We start from the raw sequence: 17,923 nt of genomic DNA, 5'->3' as shown, positions 1-17,923 counted from the left end.
ACTGGCCTACACATCTTGTTAGTTTGCTTTTTACTGACATTTAACAATAGATTTAAAGGGTAATTAAATGTTTAACAAACTTCTAACATGTCATAGTGACATGTCAGAAGTTTCGATTGGTGGGGGTCCGAGCACTGAGACCCCCACCAATCGCTGAAACTAAGCGGCAGAAGTGGTTGTGTGAGCGCTCAGCCGCTTCGTGTCTTCGGCTTTTTCCGGAAATCAATGTATCAGACTTTATACTAAGTCTATGAGCCCGTACTCTGATACATCGGCTTTCCTTAAAATTGCCGAACAGAAACTAAGCGGCTGAGCGTTCACATGAGCGCTTCTGCCGCTTCGTTCTACCGATTTAATGGGGGTCTCTGTGCTCGGACCCCAACCAATCAGAACTTCTGACATGTCACTATGACATGTCAGAAGTTTGTCAAACGTTTAGTCACCCTTTAATATGGCAATGCTTACAAGAGTCAGTTCTTGCGCTGCTTTTGTTCCTGGCTCCAAAGTTATGCAGCAGTTTCAGTGATTCCGGTTAATGTAAGTTTTAAGCGAACGCTTTAATAATAAGGTGATCTGCCTTACAGCCATTCACCTTCCACTTCAATCATTTCAGATCTTTTACTAGCGCCAGTTGATTTCTAGTAGAGCTTTTGTTAAAAATTATCTCTAATTTCCATGGTTTCTTTCTGTTTTTAAATTGAGTTTGTAGTTTAATGGAGTTTTCCAATCCTTTTTATTTTTATTTTTTTAATCCAACGCTTCTTAATTTATCTATTATTGTCCCCTGAATATCGTTATCTACATTTTTTTAATTTACCATTATTCTCTATTGTTTACATTGGGAGGTTTGTTTACCTCTGTGTGTTCATTGTGTTGCTCTTACGGTCATACAGTTCCCGGCATGCACCGCTTGTGTCCCAGCATGCAATGCATCAGCAGCAGGGACTCATCACGCCTACTACACCCAGCTATACACAATCTCTGTTGCCATTTTACTGCTCTCATTAGATTAGTGAGAGCCAACGATAAACCTGCAACATATCAGTGCTGTACCAAACAACATTCTCTCTTGCATAATGGTAAAAAAACAACTTCATTTGACCGCGGAGCCGGAGTCCCAGAGCAGGCCAGAGCGCTAGTATAGGCTCTGCTCCGGGACTCTGTGGAATCAACTGACATCACTGTCCATATATGGACAGTGTTGTTAGGGGCATCCCTAGAGCCGGAGTCCCGGGCAGAGCGCTAGTATAGGCCATACTCCGGGACTCTCTGGAATCCCCTGACATCACTGTCCATATATGGACAGTGTTGTCAGGGTCTTCCCCAGAGCCGGAATCCCGGGCAGAGTGCTAGTATAGGCTCTGCTCAGGTACTCTGTGGAATCCCCTGACATCACTGTCCATATATGGACAGTGTTGTCAGGGGCTTCCCCAGAGCAGAGACCCGGGCAGAGCGCTAGTATAGGCTCTGCTCCGTGACTCTCTGGAAACCCCTGACATCACTGTCCAGAGTCAACGCAGCACTTCATGCTTCGCTCTGCTGACCAGCTTTATGGAGATGCTGATTTCATTTTCCATCAGGACTTGGCAACTGCCCACACTGCCAAAAATAGCAATACCTGGTTTAATATCACTGTTCTTGATTGGCCAGCAAACTCGCCTGACCTAAACCCCATAGAGAATCCATGGGGTATTGTCAGTAGGAGGATAAGAGACACCAGACGCAACAATGCAGACGAGCTAAAGGCCGCTATCAAAGCAACCTGGGCTTCCATAGCACCTCAGCGGTGCCACAGGGTGATCGCCTCCATGCCACACCACATTGATGCAGTAATTCATGTACAAGGAGCCCCGACCAAGTGCATATACTGTACATACTTTTCAGTAGGCCAACATTTCGGTATTAAAAATCATTTTGAAATTGGGCTTCTATAATATTCTAATTTTCTGAGACACTAAATTTTAGGTTTTCATTAACCCCTTCCCACTCCTGGACGTACTATTAGGTCATGGTAACTGCATCGTTCGCACTCCATGACCTAATAGTACGTCCTGCATTCAACACAGCACTGCTCGCGCCGGGCGCGTTCATGAGCTGTGATAGTTGCTGTTTCCGACAGCAGGCTGTCACAGCTCAATGTGCCGGGACCAGTCGCGATGGGCCCGCCTCAGCGATCGCTGCTATTGGCTAGTCAGTGACTAACTGACCAACAGCGGTGATCGCTGTCTTCACTTCCTCTCTCTGACATCAGTTCCTGCTAAAACCGCCCTAAACGTCTGTCGGAGTTAGCAAGGCGTTCAGAGCGGTTGTGAGCAGAGAGAAGTGAAGAAACGTAAAAAAAAAAGTTACAAAAAGCACTTTTTTTGGCTTCCCGGCTCCCCCATCCACTACCCACTCCTGTTCCCTTCCTCACTGTGTTCCCCCTATGTTTTTGGGCAGTGATCTCCTATCACTGACCACTTATTTTATTTTCTATATAAAATCTAGAAAACACAAATTTTTTTATAAAAATTAAAATAAATAAATAGTTTAGACAATTTTGATTAGGGTTAGTTAGTCAGGGAACCGTCAAAAAGCGTAGTTCAATATAGTGTCAGGAATCTGTCACCGTAGTTAGGTTTAGTGTCGGGGAAGCTCGGAATAATCTAGATAGGTTTAGTGTCCAGGGAATAGTCGCCGTAGTTAGGTTTAGCGTTAGGGAAGTTAACATAAAATCTAGTTAGGTTTAGTATTAGGAACCCTTGCTCTACTTAGTGTCAAGGAAGTCCACTTATTCTCTCAAAAAAAACACACGCTTTTGTGCTAGTTTAGATAGCAGCCTATTGCTCCCAGTTAGGGAATTTATTTTTATTTATTTTTATTTTGTTTGCTGTATTCCAAATACATTTTCTACGTGTCTAAGCACAACAAACCTGTCCCAACTGACATTTACTGGCGAAGAGGCATATTCATTTCTTGCCTCCAACACAGACTCGTCGGATGGTGAGACTGTTTTATTTGTCGACCCCCTAGGAGACGCCCCAGGACCACCACCACCATAGTTGAAACCTCTAAGAAGTGACCCCGCAACAATTGATACCCCCGAGCGAAGTGACCCCATTTGGACACCCACACCAGACCGTTAACCCAAATCACTAAGAACACGGGCAGTCCAGGGATCAAATTTAACACGGCAGGGCTCAGTGAGATGGACTTTTTCAAGTTCTTTTTCACTGATGAGTTTATATAGCTTATGGTGTCCCAGACAAATTTATATGCCGAACAGTATATTACTAAGAACCCCACATCATTTTATGCCCAATCCCACAGGTGGACTCCTGTAGATGCAGCAGAGTTGGGCAAGTTCTGGGGACTGATTTTGAACATTTGGGCTTCTGAAAAAGCCACCATTAGGACCTACTGGAGCTCAGACATCTTCTACCACACCCCGATGTACCGCATGGCCATGTCCAGGATGCGTTATGATGCAATACTTCACTTCCTACATTATACGGATAATGAGCAGTGCCCACCCCGAGATGACCCCAGTTTTGACCGTTTATATAAACTATTGGTCCTATTAGACCATTTCAGTGTCAGGTTTGCCTAAGCATACACCCCCGAGAAGTGTATTTCTGTTGATGAGTCCCTGGTACATTTTAAACGGAGGCTTCAATTCCGCCAGTACCTGCCGGGTAAGAGGGCAAGGTATGGCGTGACGATGTATAAGCTGTGTGAGCGTGCATCAGGGTATACTTACAAATTTAGGATATATGAAGGGAAGGACACCTGTATTAAGCCCCCAGAATGCCCCCCCCCCTTACTGGGAGTTCACACCAAATTTGTGTGGGATTTGGTGCACCCACTGTTGGACCATGGTTACCTCCTCTACCTGGATAATTTTTATACCAGTGTCCCACTCTTCAAGTGCCTCGCTTCCAGAAGTCCTGCAGCATGCGGCACTGCTAGAAGAAATCTGAGAGGCCTCCCTAAGACACTGCTTGGGCAAACGCTCAGAAGGGGTGAGAGCAGGGCACATTATTGCAGCAACATATTGTGTGTCAAGTGCAAGGACAAGGGAGATGCCACACCAGTACCCATGTACAGTGAAGGAAATAAGTATTTGATCCCTTGCTGATTTTGTAAGTTTGCCCACTGTCAAAGACCTGAACAGTCTAGAATTTTTAGGCTAGGTTAATTTTACCAGTGAGAGATAGATTATATTTAAAAAAACAAACAGAAAATCACATTGCCAAAATTATATATATTTATTTGCATTGTGCACAGGGAAATAAGTATTTGATCCCTTTGGCAAACAAGACTTAATACTTGGTGGCAAAACCCTTGTTGGCAAGCACAGCAGTCAGACATTTTTAGTAGTTGATGATGAGGTTTGCACACATGTTAGATGGAATTTTGGCCCACTCCTCTTTGCAGATCATGTGTAAATCATTACGATTTCGAGGCTGTCGCTTGGAAACTCGGATCTTCAGCTCCCTCCATAAGTTTTCGATGGGATTGCGGTCTGGAGACTGGCTAGGCCACTCCATGACCTTAATGTGCTTCTTTTTGAGCCACTCCTTTGTTGCCTTGGCTGTATGTTTCGGGTCATTGTCGTGCTGGAAGACCCAGCCACGAGCCATTTTTAATGTCCTGGTGGAGGGAAGGAGGTTGTCACTCAGGATTTGACGGTACATGGCTCCATCCATTCTCCCATTGATGCGGTGAAATAGTCCTGTGCCCTTAGCAGAGAAACACCCCCAAAACATAATGTTTCCACCTCCATGCTTGACAGTGGGGACAGTGTTCTTTGGGTCATAGGCAGCATTTCTCTTCCTCCAAAAACGGCGAGTTGAGTTAATGCCAAAGAGCTCAATTTTAGTCTCATCTGACCACAGCACCTTCTCCCAATCACTCTCAGAATCATCCAGATGTTAATTTGCAAACTTCAGACGGGCCTGTACATGTGCCTTCTTAAGCAGGGGGACCTTGCGGGCACTGCAGGATTTTAATCCATTACGGCGTAATGTGTTACCAATGGTTTTCTTGGTAACTGTGGTCCCAGCTGCCTTGAGATCATTAACAAGTTCCCCTCGTGTAGTTTTCTGCTGAGCTCTCACCTTCCTCAGGATCAAGGATACCCCACGAGGTGAGATTTTGCATGGAGCCCCAGATTGATGTCGATTGACAGTCCTTTTGTATGTCTTCCATTTTATTACTATTGCACCAACAGTTGTCTCCTTCTCACCCAGCGTCTTACTTATGGTTTTGTAGCCCATTCCAGCCCTGTGCAGGTCTATGATCTTGTCCCTGACATCCTTAGAAAGCTCTTTGGTCTTGCCCATGTTGTAGAGGTTAGAGTCAGACTGATTAATTGAGTCTGTGGACAGGAGTCTTTTATACAGGTGACCATTTAAGACAGCTGTCTTTAATGCAGGCACCAAGTTGATTTGGAGCGTGTAACTGGTCTGGAGGAGGCTGAACTCTTAATGGTTTGTAGGGGATCAAATACTTATTTCTCTGTGCACAATGCAAATAAATATATATAATTTTGACAATGTGATTTTCTTTTTTTTTTTTTATATATATAATCTATCTCTCACTGGTAAAATTAACCTAGCCTAAAAATTATAGTCTGTTCATGTCTTTGACAGTGGGCAAACTTACAAAATCAGCAAGGGATCAAATACTTATTTCCTTCACTGTACCTGTACGAGGTACCAGTACAGAGACCCCCAAACCAGACTCCATCCTGGACTACAATAGGTACATGGGAGGGGTGGACTTATCAGATCAAGTCCTGTAGCCCTACAGCGCCATGCGGTGTGGTATAAGAAGCTGGCCGTGCACATCACACAGAGGGCATTGTACAAGTCTATGGCATTGCTAAGTCGATGTGCAGGCCAGAGGGGAACTTTCCTGGAATTTATCCGGAACCTAATTTTTAGGGACCAGGAAGTGGCGTTACCCAGTACTTCTGGAAGCGATGCCACACGCATAGTACCAGGGCAACACTTTCCAGGAGAAGTTCACCAAACTGGTAGGAAGTGAGAGTCAATAGAGGTACAGAGTCTGCTATAAGAGGGGGATAAGGAAGGACGCAACACATCAATGCGACACGTTTCCCGAAAAACCAGGGCTCTGTATAAAAGATTGTTTTAAAATTGACCATTCATCCCTTGATTTTTAATTTACCCTGATGTACCGCTTATCCCCCTCATCTTTCCTTTGAGCCCTGCCGTGTGCCCATGCCGTACCCGGGAGAACCCACATTATGATTTCTGGGGTGTATGTCTCTGGTGACACATGCTGGGCACAATATATCGGACACTGAAATTGCATGTATGTAAAGAAAATGGCAAATCTCACGCTGCACCATCTGCTGTGCATTACCTTTTACACAATAACTGTGGGGTCAAAATGCTCACTACACCTCTAGATGAATGCCTTAAGGGGTGTCGTTTTTAAAATGGGGTCACTTCTTGGGGGTATCAACTGTACTGGTACCTCAGGGGTTCTGCATACATGACTTAGCACCAGAAAAGCTCCAGTAGGCCAAATGGTGATCCTTCCCTTCTGAGCCCTCCCATGGGCCCAAACGGCAGTTTATCACCACAAATGGGGTATTTCCGCTCTCTGGAGAAGGTGGGCAAAAAAATTGGGTATTTTGGTCAAAAATGTAATTTTATTGGAAAAAATTTAATTTTATTAATTTTACAGCCCAATTCAAATACGTGCTTAAAAAAAACTTTGGGGTTAAAATGGTACAACAGCCATAAATTAATTCCTTGACAGGTGTAGTTTTCAAAATGGAGTCACTTTTGGTGGGGAGTTTCCACTGTTTTGGCACCATAACGCCTCTTCAAACTTGGCATGCTGCCTAAAATACAGTATATTCTAATAAAAAAGAGGCCCCATAATGCACTAGGTGCTTTTTTGCTTTTGAGGTCTGTGTTTTAGTCCACGAGCGCACTAGAGCCACATGTGGGACATTTGTAAAAACTGCAGAATCTGGACAATACATATTTAGTAGTGTTTCTCTGGTAAAACATTCTGTGTTACAAAAAAAAATGGAATAAAATTTAATTTCTGCAAGAAAAATTAGATTTGCAAATTTCACCTCTACTTTGCTTTAATTCCTGTGAAACGCCTAAAGTGTTAAGAAACTTTCAAAATGCTGTTTTGCATACTTTGAGTGGGTCTAGTTTTTAAAATTGGGTGTTTTATGGGGGTTTCTAATACATAGGCCCCTCAAAGCCTCTTCAGAACTGAACAGGTACCTTAAAAAGGCTTTTGAAATTTTCTTAGAAATATGAGAAATTGATGTTTGTTCTTCTAACGTCCAAGAAAAATAAGAATGTTCAAAAAGTGATGCCAATCTAATGTAGACTTATGGGAAATGTGAACTAGTAACTATTTTGTGTGGTTTTACCATCTGCCTTACAATCAGATACATTTAAATTCAGGAAAATTAAAATTTTTCACAATTTTCGGTAAATTTAGCTATTTTTCACAAACATTGAATGTATCGACCAAATTTTACACCTACCATAAAGCCCAATGTGTCACGAGAAAACAATCTCAGAATCACTTGGATAGGTCAAAGCATTCCGAAGTTATTACCACATAAAGTGACACGTCAGATTTGAAAAATGGGCTCGGAGCCTTAAAGAGGCTCTGTCACCACATAAGTGCCCTATCTCCTACATAAGGAGATGGGTGCTATAATGTAGGTGACAGCAGTGCTTTTTATTTAAAAAAAACGATCTGTTTTCACCACTTTATTAGTGATTTTTAGATTTATGCTAATGAGTTGCTTAATGCCCAACTGGGCGTGTTTTTACTTTAGACCAAGTGGACGTTGTACAGAGGAGTGTATGACGCTGACCAATCAGTATCATACACTTCTCTTCATTACAGCCCAGCATGATGGAAAGACATATCAAAATGTGAAGAACAGGGAAATTGGTTTGCTTCCCATATAAAGAATGAAATTCATGACACAGTACAGGCATTGGACCTTTTCTGTCTGGCACTCGCATAGATCAGGGGTAGCATAGAAGATAAATCATCTACAGCACTGACCCAGAGAGAGAAGGTGGTTATCCGCTGCAGGAGGCTTCTGTTCACAGACCGCTTATTTATGTATTCTCTTAACGGTCTTTCTTTTGCTTACAGAACAACACTTTTCAGAGATAGTCCAAGGAGAAGAGTTTCTGAATCTTGGAATAGAACAAGTGTGCAGCTTGATTGCCAGTGATAAGCTTACCGTTGTTTCAGAGGAAAAGGTAATACTTGTTTACTGTTTTTTCTTCACTAGCATCATACGGATCATTTTTTGTTGGCATTGTATTTACATACAGGCGAAACTGCCCAGCAATGACTTGCATTTATTACAGCCATGCTTGACTTGAGAGCAGCTTCTACTTTGTGTCTGGTGGAAGTTTGTAGAAAATCAAATACACGCAATTTGAAAAGGGCATATTCACACAGTATATATATATATATATATATTTTTTTTAGGTGCTTTTTACATGGCAGAAGCCACATAAAAACACACATTTAAAGAGGCTCTGTCACCACATTAGAAGTGCCCTATCTCCTACATAAGGAGATTGGCACTGTAATGTAGGTGACAGCAGTGTTTTTTTATTTAGATAAACTATCTATTTTTACCACTTTATGAGCGATTTTTAGCTTTATGCTAATTAGTTTCTTAATGCCCAAGTGGGCGTGTTTTTACTTTAGACCAAGTGGGCGTTGTACAGAGGAGTGTATGACGCTGACCAATCAGCATCATGCACACCTCTCCATTCATTTGCACTGCACTAGCGATATAGCTATATCGTTATATGCAGCTACATACACAAACACTAACATTACTGCAGTTTCCTGATAATGAATATACATTACCTCCAGCCATGACGTGATGTGTATTCAGAATCCTGACACGTCTGAATCTTTTCTGTGAGATTCCAGCAAGGCAAGCGTAATCTCACGAGATTACGATGTAAACGAGATTACGTTTGCCTTGCTGAAAATTTCACAGAAAAGATTCAGACGGGTCAGGATTCTGAATAAACCTCACGTCCTGGCTGGTAGTGATGTATATTCATTATCAGGACACTGCAGTAATGTTAGTGTTTGTGTATGTGGCTGCACATAGCGATATAGCTATATCGCTAGTGCAGTGTAAATGAATGGAGAGAAGTGCATGAGGCTGATTGGTCAGCGTCATACACTCCTCTGTACAACGCCCACTTAGTCTAAAGTAAAAACACGCCCACTTGGGCATGAAGAACCTAATTAGCATAAATATAAAAATCGCTCAAAGTGGTAAAAATAGATCGTTTTTCGAAATAAAAAGCACTGCTGTCACCTACATTACAGCGCCGATCTCCTTATGTAGGAGATAGGGCACTTATAATGTGGTGACAGAGCCTCTTTAACCCCTTCCCGACATCCGCCGTATATATACGGCGCTGTCGGGAGGTGCTTCCCGCAAAGCGCCGTATATATACGGCGCAGTGATGGTGCGGGCTCAGAAGCAGAGCCGGCACCATCACCGTGGGGTGACAGCTGTATTATACAGCTGGCACCCTCCTGTAACTGCCAGGACCGGAGCTATTCTCCGATCCGGCAGATTAACCCCTCAAATGCTGCGCTCAATAGAGCGCAGCATCTGATAGGTTTTCACCCGATCGGCAACCCAGTGATGCAATCGCTGGGTTGCTGTGGCAATCGGACGCCAGAAAATGGCGTCCGAGTCTGCCTTGTACGGGAGCCGATGAGGACCCGCCTGCGGCGTGTCCTCATAGGCTTGCTGTCAGTGAATAACTGACAGCGCTAATACACTGCACTACGTATGTAGTGCAGTGTATTAGAGTAGCGATCGGGGCATCAGGCCCTCATGTCCCCTAGTGGGACAAGTAAAAAAAGTAAAAAAAAGTTAATAAAAATGTGGTAAAACAATAAAAACACACACATTTCAAATAAAAATAAAGCTAAACTGACTTTTTTCCCATAGTAAGTCTTTTATTATGGGAAAAACCGTAAAAATCAAAAAAACTATACATAATTGGTATCGCCGCGTCCGTAACGACCCAAACTACAAAACTATTATGTAATTTATCCCGCACGGTGAACGCGGTAAAAAAAAAACATGAAAAACAGCGCCAGAATCTTTGTTTTTAGGTCACATCTCCTTCCAAAAAATGCTATAAAAAGTGATCAAAAAGTCACATTTACTCCAAAATAGTACTAATAAAAACGACAATCCGTCCCGCAAAAAATAATCCCTGACACCGTTTCGTGCACGCAAAAATAAAAAAGTTATGGGTCTTAGAATATGGCGACACAGAAAACAAATGATTTTATAAAAAAAGTGATTTTATTGTGCAAAAGCTGCAATACATGAAAAAAACTATATAAATTTGGTATCGCCGTAATCGTATCGACCCGCAGAATAAAGCCAACATGTAATTTAGGGCGCACTGTGGATGCCGATAAAAAAACCAATAAAAAACTATTCTAGAATTGCTTGTTTTTGGTAATTTCCTTTACCAAAAAATGAAATAAAAAGTGATCAAAAAGTCGTATGTGTTCCAAAATGATACCAATAAAATCTACAGCCCGTCTCGCAAAAAACAAGCCCGCACACCGCTCAATCAACTGAAAAAGAAAAACGTTACGGCACTAGTAATGCGGTGATGAAAAAACATCTCAATGTGCAGGCCGGAGGGGAACATTCCTTCAGTTTCAGGGCCCTAGTATTTAGGAACTGGGAAAGGGAAGGGACATAGCACATCCGCTGGAAGCGAGGGCGCCCGTATTATACCAGCGCAAAACTTTCCCAGTAATATTTCCCAAACTACGAAGGAGAAAAAGTCCCCAAAAGGTGCAGAGCGTTACAAAAGGGGGATAAGAAAGAAAACCGTTTATCAGTGCGACACTGGCCTGTGCATAACGGATCGCTTCACATCGTAACACACATCTATGAATAATTGTATTATTTACCCCATTATTATACCCTCTTATTATGCCCTGATGTTCTCCGCACAGATTACATATACCCTGATATACTCCGCACAGATTACATATACCCCTGATATACTCCGCACAGATTACATATGCCACCACATTATAAACGGAAATACCAGCAAAACCCCAAACAGAACTATTACCAAGCAAAATCCATGCTCAAAATGGCGGTCTTTCCCTTCTTAGCCCTACAGTGTACCCAAACAGCAATTTATGGCCACAAGTAAGGCATTACCATACCCGGGAGAACCCGCTTAACAATTTATGGGGTAAGATTCTCTAGGGGCACAACATCTTGTGCGGTGAATGGGCAGATCAGTGGAGAAATTGCAATTTTCCCTTTGCACAATCCACTGCGTATTCATTTCTGAAAAACACCTGTGGAGTCTAAATTCTCACTACACCCCTTGATAAATGCCTTTAGGGGTGTAGTTTCTAAAATGCGGTCACTTTTGTTTGGTACATCAGGGGTTTTGCAAATGCAACATGGCGTCCGCAAACCATTCCAGCAAAATCTACGCTCCAAAAGATAAATACAGCTCCTTTTCTTCTGTATGCTCCCATATATGTAAACAGCTGATTATAACCACATATGGGGTGTTACCGTACTCGGGAGAAATTACTTTACAAATGTTGGGGTGCTTTTTCTTCTCTATTCCTTGTAAAAATGAAAAATGTTGATCTAAAACGACATCTTGTTGGAAAAAAAATTATTTTTCATTTTCATGGCTTAATTCTAATTAATTCAGCAAAAAACCTTTGGGATCAAAATTTTCACTATACCCCTAGATGATTCCTCAGGGGGTGCAGTTTCCCAAATGGAGTCACTTTTGGGGTGTTTCCACTATACTAGTACTACAGGGGCTCAGCAAATGTGACATGGCGCCCAGAAACCATTCCAAAATCCAAATGGTGCTAGTTCCATTCTGAGCCCTACCGTGTGTCCAAACAGATGTTTGTGACCACATGTGGGGTATTGTTTTACTCGGGAGAAGTTGCTTTACAAATGTTATGGTGCTTTTTCTCCTTTAGTCCTTGTGGAAATGAAAAAAAAATACCTAAACCTACATTTTCTTTGAAAAAATTTACATTTTCATTTTTACGCCCTATTTCCAATCAGTTCTGTAAAACACCTGTGGGGTCAAACTGCTCACTGTACCCCTAGATAATTTCCTCATGGGGTGTAGTTTCCAAAATGGGGTCACTTGTTGGGGGTTTCCACTGTTTTGTCCCCTCAGGGGCTTTGCAAATGCGACATGGCCTCCGCAAACCATTCCTGCTAAATTAGAGTTCCAAAAGCCAAATGGCGCTCTTTCCCTTCTCAGCCTCGCTGTGTGTCCAAACAGCCGTTTATTACCACATGTGGGGTATTGTTTTACTCGGGAGAAATTTCTTTACAAATTTTACGGTGCTTTTTCTCCTTTAGTCCTTGTGAAAATGAAAAAAAATTAGCTAAACCTAAATTTTATTTGAAAAAATGTAGATTTTCATTTTCACAGCCTACTTCCAAAAATTTCTGCAAGAAATCTGTGGGGTCAAAATGCTCACTATACCCCTAGATAATTTCCTCAAGGGGTATAGTTTACAAAATGGGGTCACTTGTTGGGGGTTTCCACTGTTTTGTCCCCTCAGGGGCTTCGTAAATGTGACATGGCCTCCGCAAACCATTCCTGCTAAATTTGAGCTCCAAGAGCCAAATGGCGCTCTTTCCATTCTAAGCCCTGCCGTGTGTCCAAACAACCGTTTATGACCACATGTGGGGTATTGTTTTACTCGGGAGAAATTGCTCTACAAATGTTGTGGTGCTTTTTCTACTTTAGTTCTTTTGGAAATGAAAAAACATTAGCTAAACCTACATGTAATTTGAAAAAATGTAGATTTTCATTTTCATGGCCTAGTTCCAAAAATTTTTGCAAAAAAACTGGCCGGTCAAAACTCTTGCTACACCCCTAAATAAATTCCTCGAGGGGTGTAGTTTCCCAAATGGGATCACTTTTGGGGGGTTTCCACTGTTTTAGTTCCACAAGACCTGTTCAAAGCTGATATGGTGCCTAAAATATATTCTAATAAAAAGGAGGCCCAAAATCCACCAGGTGCTCCTTTGCTTCTGAGGCCGGTGCTTCAGTCCAATAGCACGCTACGGCCATATGTGGGATATTTCCTAAAACTGCATAACCTGGGCAATAAATATTGAGTGGCATTTCTTGGGTAAAACCTTCTGTGGTACAAAAAAAATGGATTCAAAATGAATTTCTGGAAAAAAATAATGAACTTTGTAAATTTCACCTCTACTTTGCCTTAATTCCTGCGCAATGTCTAAAGGGTTAAGAAACTTTCTAAATGCTGTTTTGAATACTTTGAGGGGTGCAGTTTTTAAAATGGGGTGACTTATTGGGGGTTTCTAATATCTAAGGACCTCAAAGCCACTTCACACCTGAACTGGCCCCTGTAAAAATAGCATTTTTAAATTTTCTTGAAAATGTGAGAAATTGCTGCTAAAGTTCTAAGCCTTGTAACGTCCTAGAAAAATAAAATGATGTTCAAAAAACGATGCCAATCTAAAGTAGACATATGGGGGATGTTAGTTAGCAACATTTTTGTGTGTTATAACTGCCTGTCTTACAAGCAGATACATTTAAATTGAGAAAAATGCTAATTTTTGCAATTTTTCGCTAAATTTTGGTGTTTTTCACAATTAAATACTGAATGTATCGGGCAAATTTTGCCAGTAACATAAAGTCCAATGTGTCACGAGAAAACAATCTCAGAATCGCTTGGATAGGTAAAAGCATTCCGGAGTTACTACCACATAAAGTGAAACATGTCAGATTTGAAAAATGAGGCTCTGTCAGGAAGGTCAAAAGTGGCCAAAGAGGGAAGGGGTTAAGGCTTATGATTGACTTCATGTAAACATGCGCTGTTAGTGCATGTGTTGCATTATTTACGTGGGCGTAATTAAATTACACGTTTTGTAACAAAAAAACATCTGGTCAATGGAAGGCTTTTGAATGCTGCCAGAAAACGCTTGATTTTTATTTTTGGGCATTTTTGCATGCATAATGTACAGCATGTATTTTCCGGACAGTACATTTTGAACACACACCAAATGGTACAGTCATTTAGGTACCGTGTGCAAAAAAAAAAAAATTAAGAGTGCCAAAAAATGATTGTGTTTTTAATTCAGATTATTCTTTCAATTTTTCTGCCTACAACACTAGAAGTTACCTTGTTCGCTTATACACGCCAACGAATGCCAAGGTGATTTCTAATAAATTTTAACCCCCTTTAAAAAAGCAGCAAATTTTCGTTATTTAATTTCTCATGTTTTCCTCCCCTCCATCCCAAAGGCATAACGTTTTTATTTTTATGTCAACAAAGCCGTAAGAGAGCATCTTTTTTGATGGTCGAGTTAACGTTTTTAATAGCAACGTTTAATGTACCATACAATGTACTATATTATGTACTGAAAGACTGGGAAAAAATCTTTGTGGGGTAAAATGGAAAAAAAATTGATTCCTCCAATGTTTTTATGGGTTAGCTCAATACCCAGTGGGTATCCACTTTGTTACAGCCGACACTTTACTGTAACTGCCGCAGTCAATAGCGGGCGCGGTATCTAAGCTGTCAGAGAGAGGGGCCCCTCCGTCATCCCATCAGCCCTCCTGTGACACAATTGCAGGGTGACAATGGTTATCATGGCAGCCCCGGGGGCCTAACGATGTACCCCCGGATTTGCACTTCATATACCCAGGCATCCTCATGTAATTTTGTGTCAAATTTATTTTTTTTTTATAAAACTTGCATGCAAATTTATACTGTTGGCCAAAAGTGTGACCCAAGCAGAGAATATATATATATCATCCAAAAAAGATGTCAGCCGTACAGCCCCCCAATAGTATGCGGGTGCAAGCCTGCGTGGGTCACGACCATAAGACCCAAAACTAGTAGATCCAAAGAATCAGGCAGCACTCCAAGGTATAGGCAGCTTGAGAAAGGCTCTTGTGTTGAGCTGAACCATTGCATTTAGTGATGGACCAATAAAACACCACCACTTTTTTTGCCTATACCTTGGAGTGCTGCCTGATTCTTTGGATCGTGTGTGTGTGTGTGTGTGTGTGTGTGTGTGTGTGTGTGTGTGTGTGTGTGTGTGTGTTTTGAGTGCGTTTTGAGTGCACCCCCCAAACCCTATTTATTTCTTGAAAGGTGACAATTGCAATTGTCTTGACAGACTGTTGGCAGCAATGTCCATTTTCACATAACTTTGTGTCAAACAGGAATAATTTGAAAAAAAAAAAAAGAGCGATCTAACATACGTTTGCGTAGGGCTGGGAAATTAATAAAAAATTGAATTCAGCGCACATAACAGACGTCCTCTTGCGCATTTTGTTATTTTTCCGGTTTGGTTATGTCCTGGTTTCAGCTGTATATGTGTCATCAGGGCACAGATACAGTTGAAACTAATGGTGGAGCAGGGAGCCTATGTAATTCCTGGCACAGACCGGCACGATGCAGTGACGTCATCGCGCCTGTCTGCGCCGAGTCACACACTTGACAGACCTTCCGAGGGATCTCCTCTACTTGTGGGAACGGGGTTAGGTGAATATTTATTTATTTAAACTTGGTTTATTGAATAAAGTTTGGTACAATGTATGCAGGAATGAAATAAACAGTACAAACCAAACCGTTCTGCACATGTGCAATTCATATGAGTACACAAAATTAGAAGCGAGAGCAGGACAAAAGAAATTTTCAAGTATGAGCGTAGTCACGCAAAAATATACAAGTAGTCATGCAACATTTTTTTTAAGGCAACCTCTATTTTTATACACCACATTTTCGAACGGAATAGTAGTATTAACCAATTTCTTCATCGCTGCTACCTTCTTGGCAAAAAACCCGAGTTTTCCGTAGGAATATACGCATGTCATATGGCCATGTTGATTAGTCTATGAAAACCAGTAGACATACCACGGGGAAATTAGGTACTGGAATCATGAGGATAGTAGACTGCATAGAAATCACCTTACTCCAGAATGAAATAATATACGAACATTCCCACGCCATATGTCAAAGTGAGGTCTGGCACACCAGTGACATCTGGTATGCGGGATCCATCCCATTTTTACCCTTTCACCTATGACAGCACCCCTGGAGAGATGTCCCATCCGCTGGACAGGAAACCTGAGGGTATAAATAGGGACACACCTCTCCACACACCCAGTTAGGTTTCCTGTCCTCTGGATGGAAGGATTGTCCTGAGGAAAACACTTCTCCCGGGGTTGCAGACCCCCTAGCAAGGTCTTACCTTATTTTCTCTAGGGGTACTCTGGAAGGTGTAAGTTTCCTTTGGAGGGAACAACCTTGAGCTGATATAGGTACTCCCTCCTCTCCTGGTCCATCGCCTCCCTCCTTGGAGGTGGCGGGGAGCGGTTTCCCAGAGTCACGTTCGGCTCTCTGGGCTGGACGATGCCCAGCGTTGGCAGATTCCGGCGCATTCACCGAGACTTCCGGTCGCCGTGATGCGTCACTTCCGGCGGGGTGACGCGTCCAAAACTCCAGTAGGCGGTGGTTCCGGTGACCCATGCGGGGAGGAAGCGCTCCAGCGTCCGGAGCTGAGGGCCTCCCAGCCAATCCAAGGTCTATTTAGGCTTAAAACAGCAGGAGCTTCGGTCTCCAGTCTTCTTCCTCCATTATGGAAACACCAGGAGAAGCACCAGGACAAGTCCTCCATTCCGGTACTTGAGGACGCCAGGAATATGGGGTAAGATTAAAAGACCCTCTTCCTTACTAAATACTGTTCCCCTTTCTTTTGTACATATGTTTAGGCCAGGGATTGTCCTAGAAAAAAACAGGATAAGGCCCACAACAAGGAATGTGCTATATGTAAAAAGAAATTTGCATCATCCTATAATAAAAGGCTCTGTCAAATGTTTAGACAACATTATCTCAGAAGGGGTTTACAAACTTAGCCACAGGTATCAAGGATATTGTGAGGGCAGAAGTTAGAAACTCCCTAAAGTCCCTTAAAAGGAAAAAAGATTTACCATCTGCCTCTTCTAGCCGGATAGATTCTGATTTCTCAGCTGAGGAGGATCCTCAACTAGGAGAAGGGGAGTACAGCTCCTTAGATTCCTCAGGTGAGGACGGGGGAGGGAAGAATTTGTTCCCAGCAGCAGACATAGACCTACTCCTCAAGACAGTAAGGGCTACTATGAACATTGATGATCCTAAGGAACCTCGGTCTGTCCAGGACACAATGTTTCAAGGCCTAGGGCCTAAAAAGAATAGAACCTTTCCCATCCATAGGAACATAACCAGCCTCATTAAAAGAGAATGGAAAAATCCTGATCGGAAAGCAGGTATTCCCAAATTCCTCAAAAGGAAGTATCCCATTGAGGACGATGTATGTAAGGACTGGGATAACACCCCTAGACTCGATGCCCCAGTAGCTAAAATTTCAAGGAAACACTCCCTTCCCTTTGAAGATCCAGGCTCCTTGTCTGACCCTATGGATAGGAAGGCTGACTTCTATCTAAAAAAGACCTGAGAAGCTTCTATAGGGGCCTTTAAACCAGGCATTGCAGCGACTTGTGTGGCCAGATCTCTGAAAATTTGGCTCGCACAATTGGAGCTTCATCTAAAAGACGACCCCTCGGGATCAAATCTTATCCTCCCTTCCAACACTTTCCAAGGCAGCAGACTTCTTGTCAGATGCCTCAGTAGACTCTGTACGCCTTTCCGCCAGATCAGCCGCCCTGTCAAGTTCCGCTAGAGGAGCTATCTGGCTGAAAACCTGGAAAGGAGACACTGGATCCAAAGGGAAGCTGTGCGCTATTCCCTGCTCGGGAGATTATCTTTTTGGGCCCCCACTTGACGACCTTCTGGTAAAAGCGTCAGATAGCAA

General features: G+C 42.4%; 1 protein-coding gene across 5 annotated transcripts in view; it reads left to right on the top strand.

Annotated features, from left to right (window-relative positions):
* The window catches only part of KLHL2 (kelch like family member 2), a 225,830-nt gene that overhangs the window by 131,228 nt on the left and 76,679 nt on the right, over positions 1 to 17,923 (top strand). For all 5 annotated transcript variants that reach the window (XM_075860272.1, XM_075860275.1, XM_075860273.1 and 2 more), the window contains one exon: positions 8,158 to 8,267. In XM_075860272.1, coding sequence (XP_075716387.1) covers positions 8,158 to 8,267 — 110 coding nt within the window. The remainder of the gene's footprint in view (positions 1 to 8,157; positions 8,268 to 17,923) is intronic.

Source organism: Rhinoderma darwinii, chromosome 1, assembly GCF_050947455.1.
Source record: "Rhinoderma darwinii isolate aRhiDar2 chromosome 1, aRhiDar2.hap1, whole genome shotgun sequence".
Classification (NCBI taxonomy): Eukaryota; Metazoa; Chordata; class Amphibia; order Anura; family Rhinodermatidae; genus Rhinoderma; species Rhinoderma darwinii.
The sequence above is the reverse complement of the archived record's forward strand: the minus strand, read 5'-3'. Positions and strand labels throughout refer to the sequence as shown.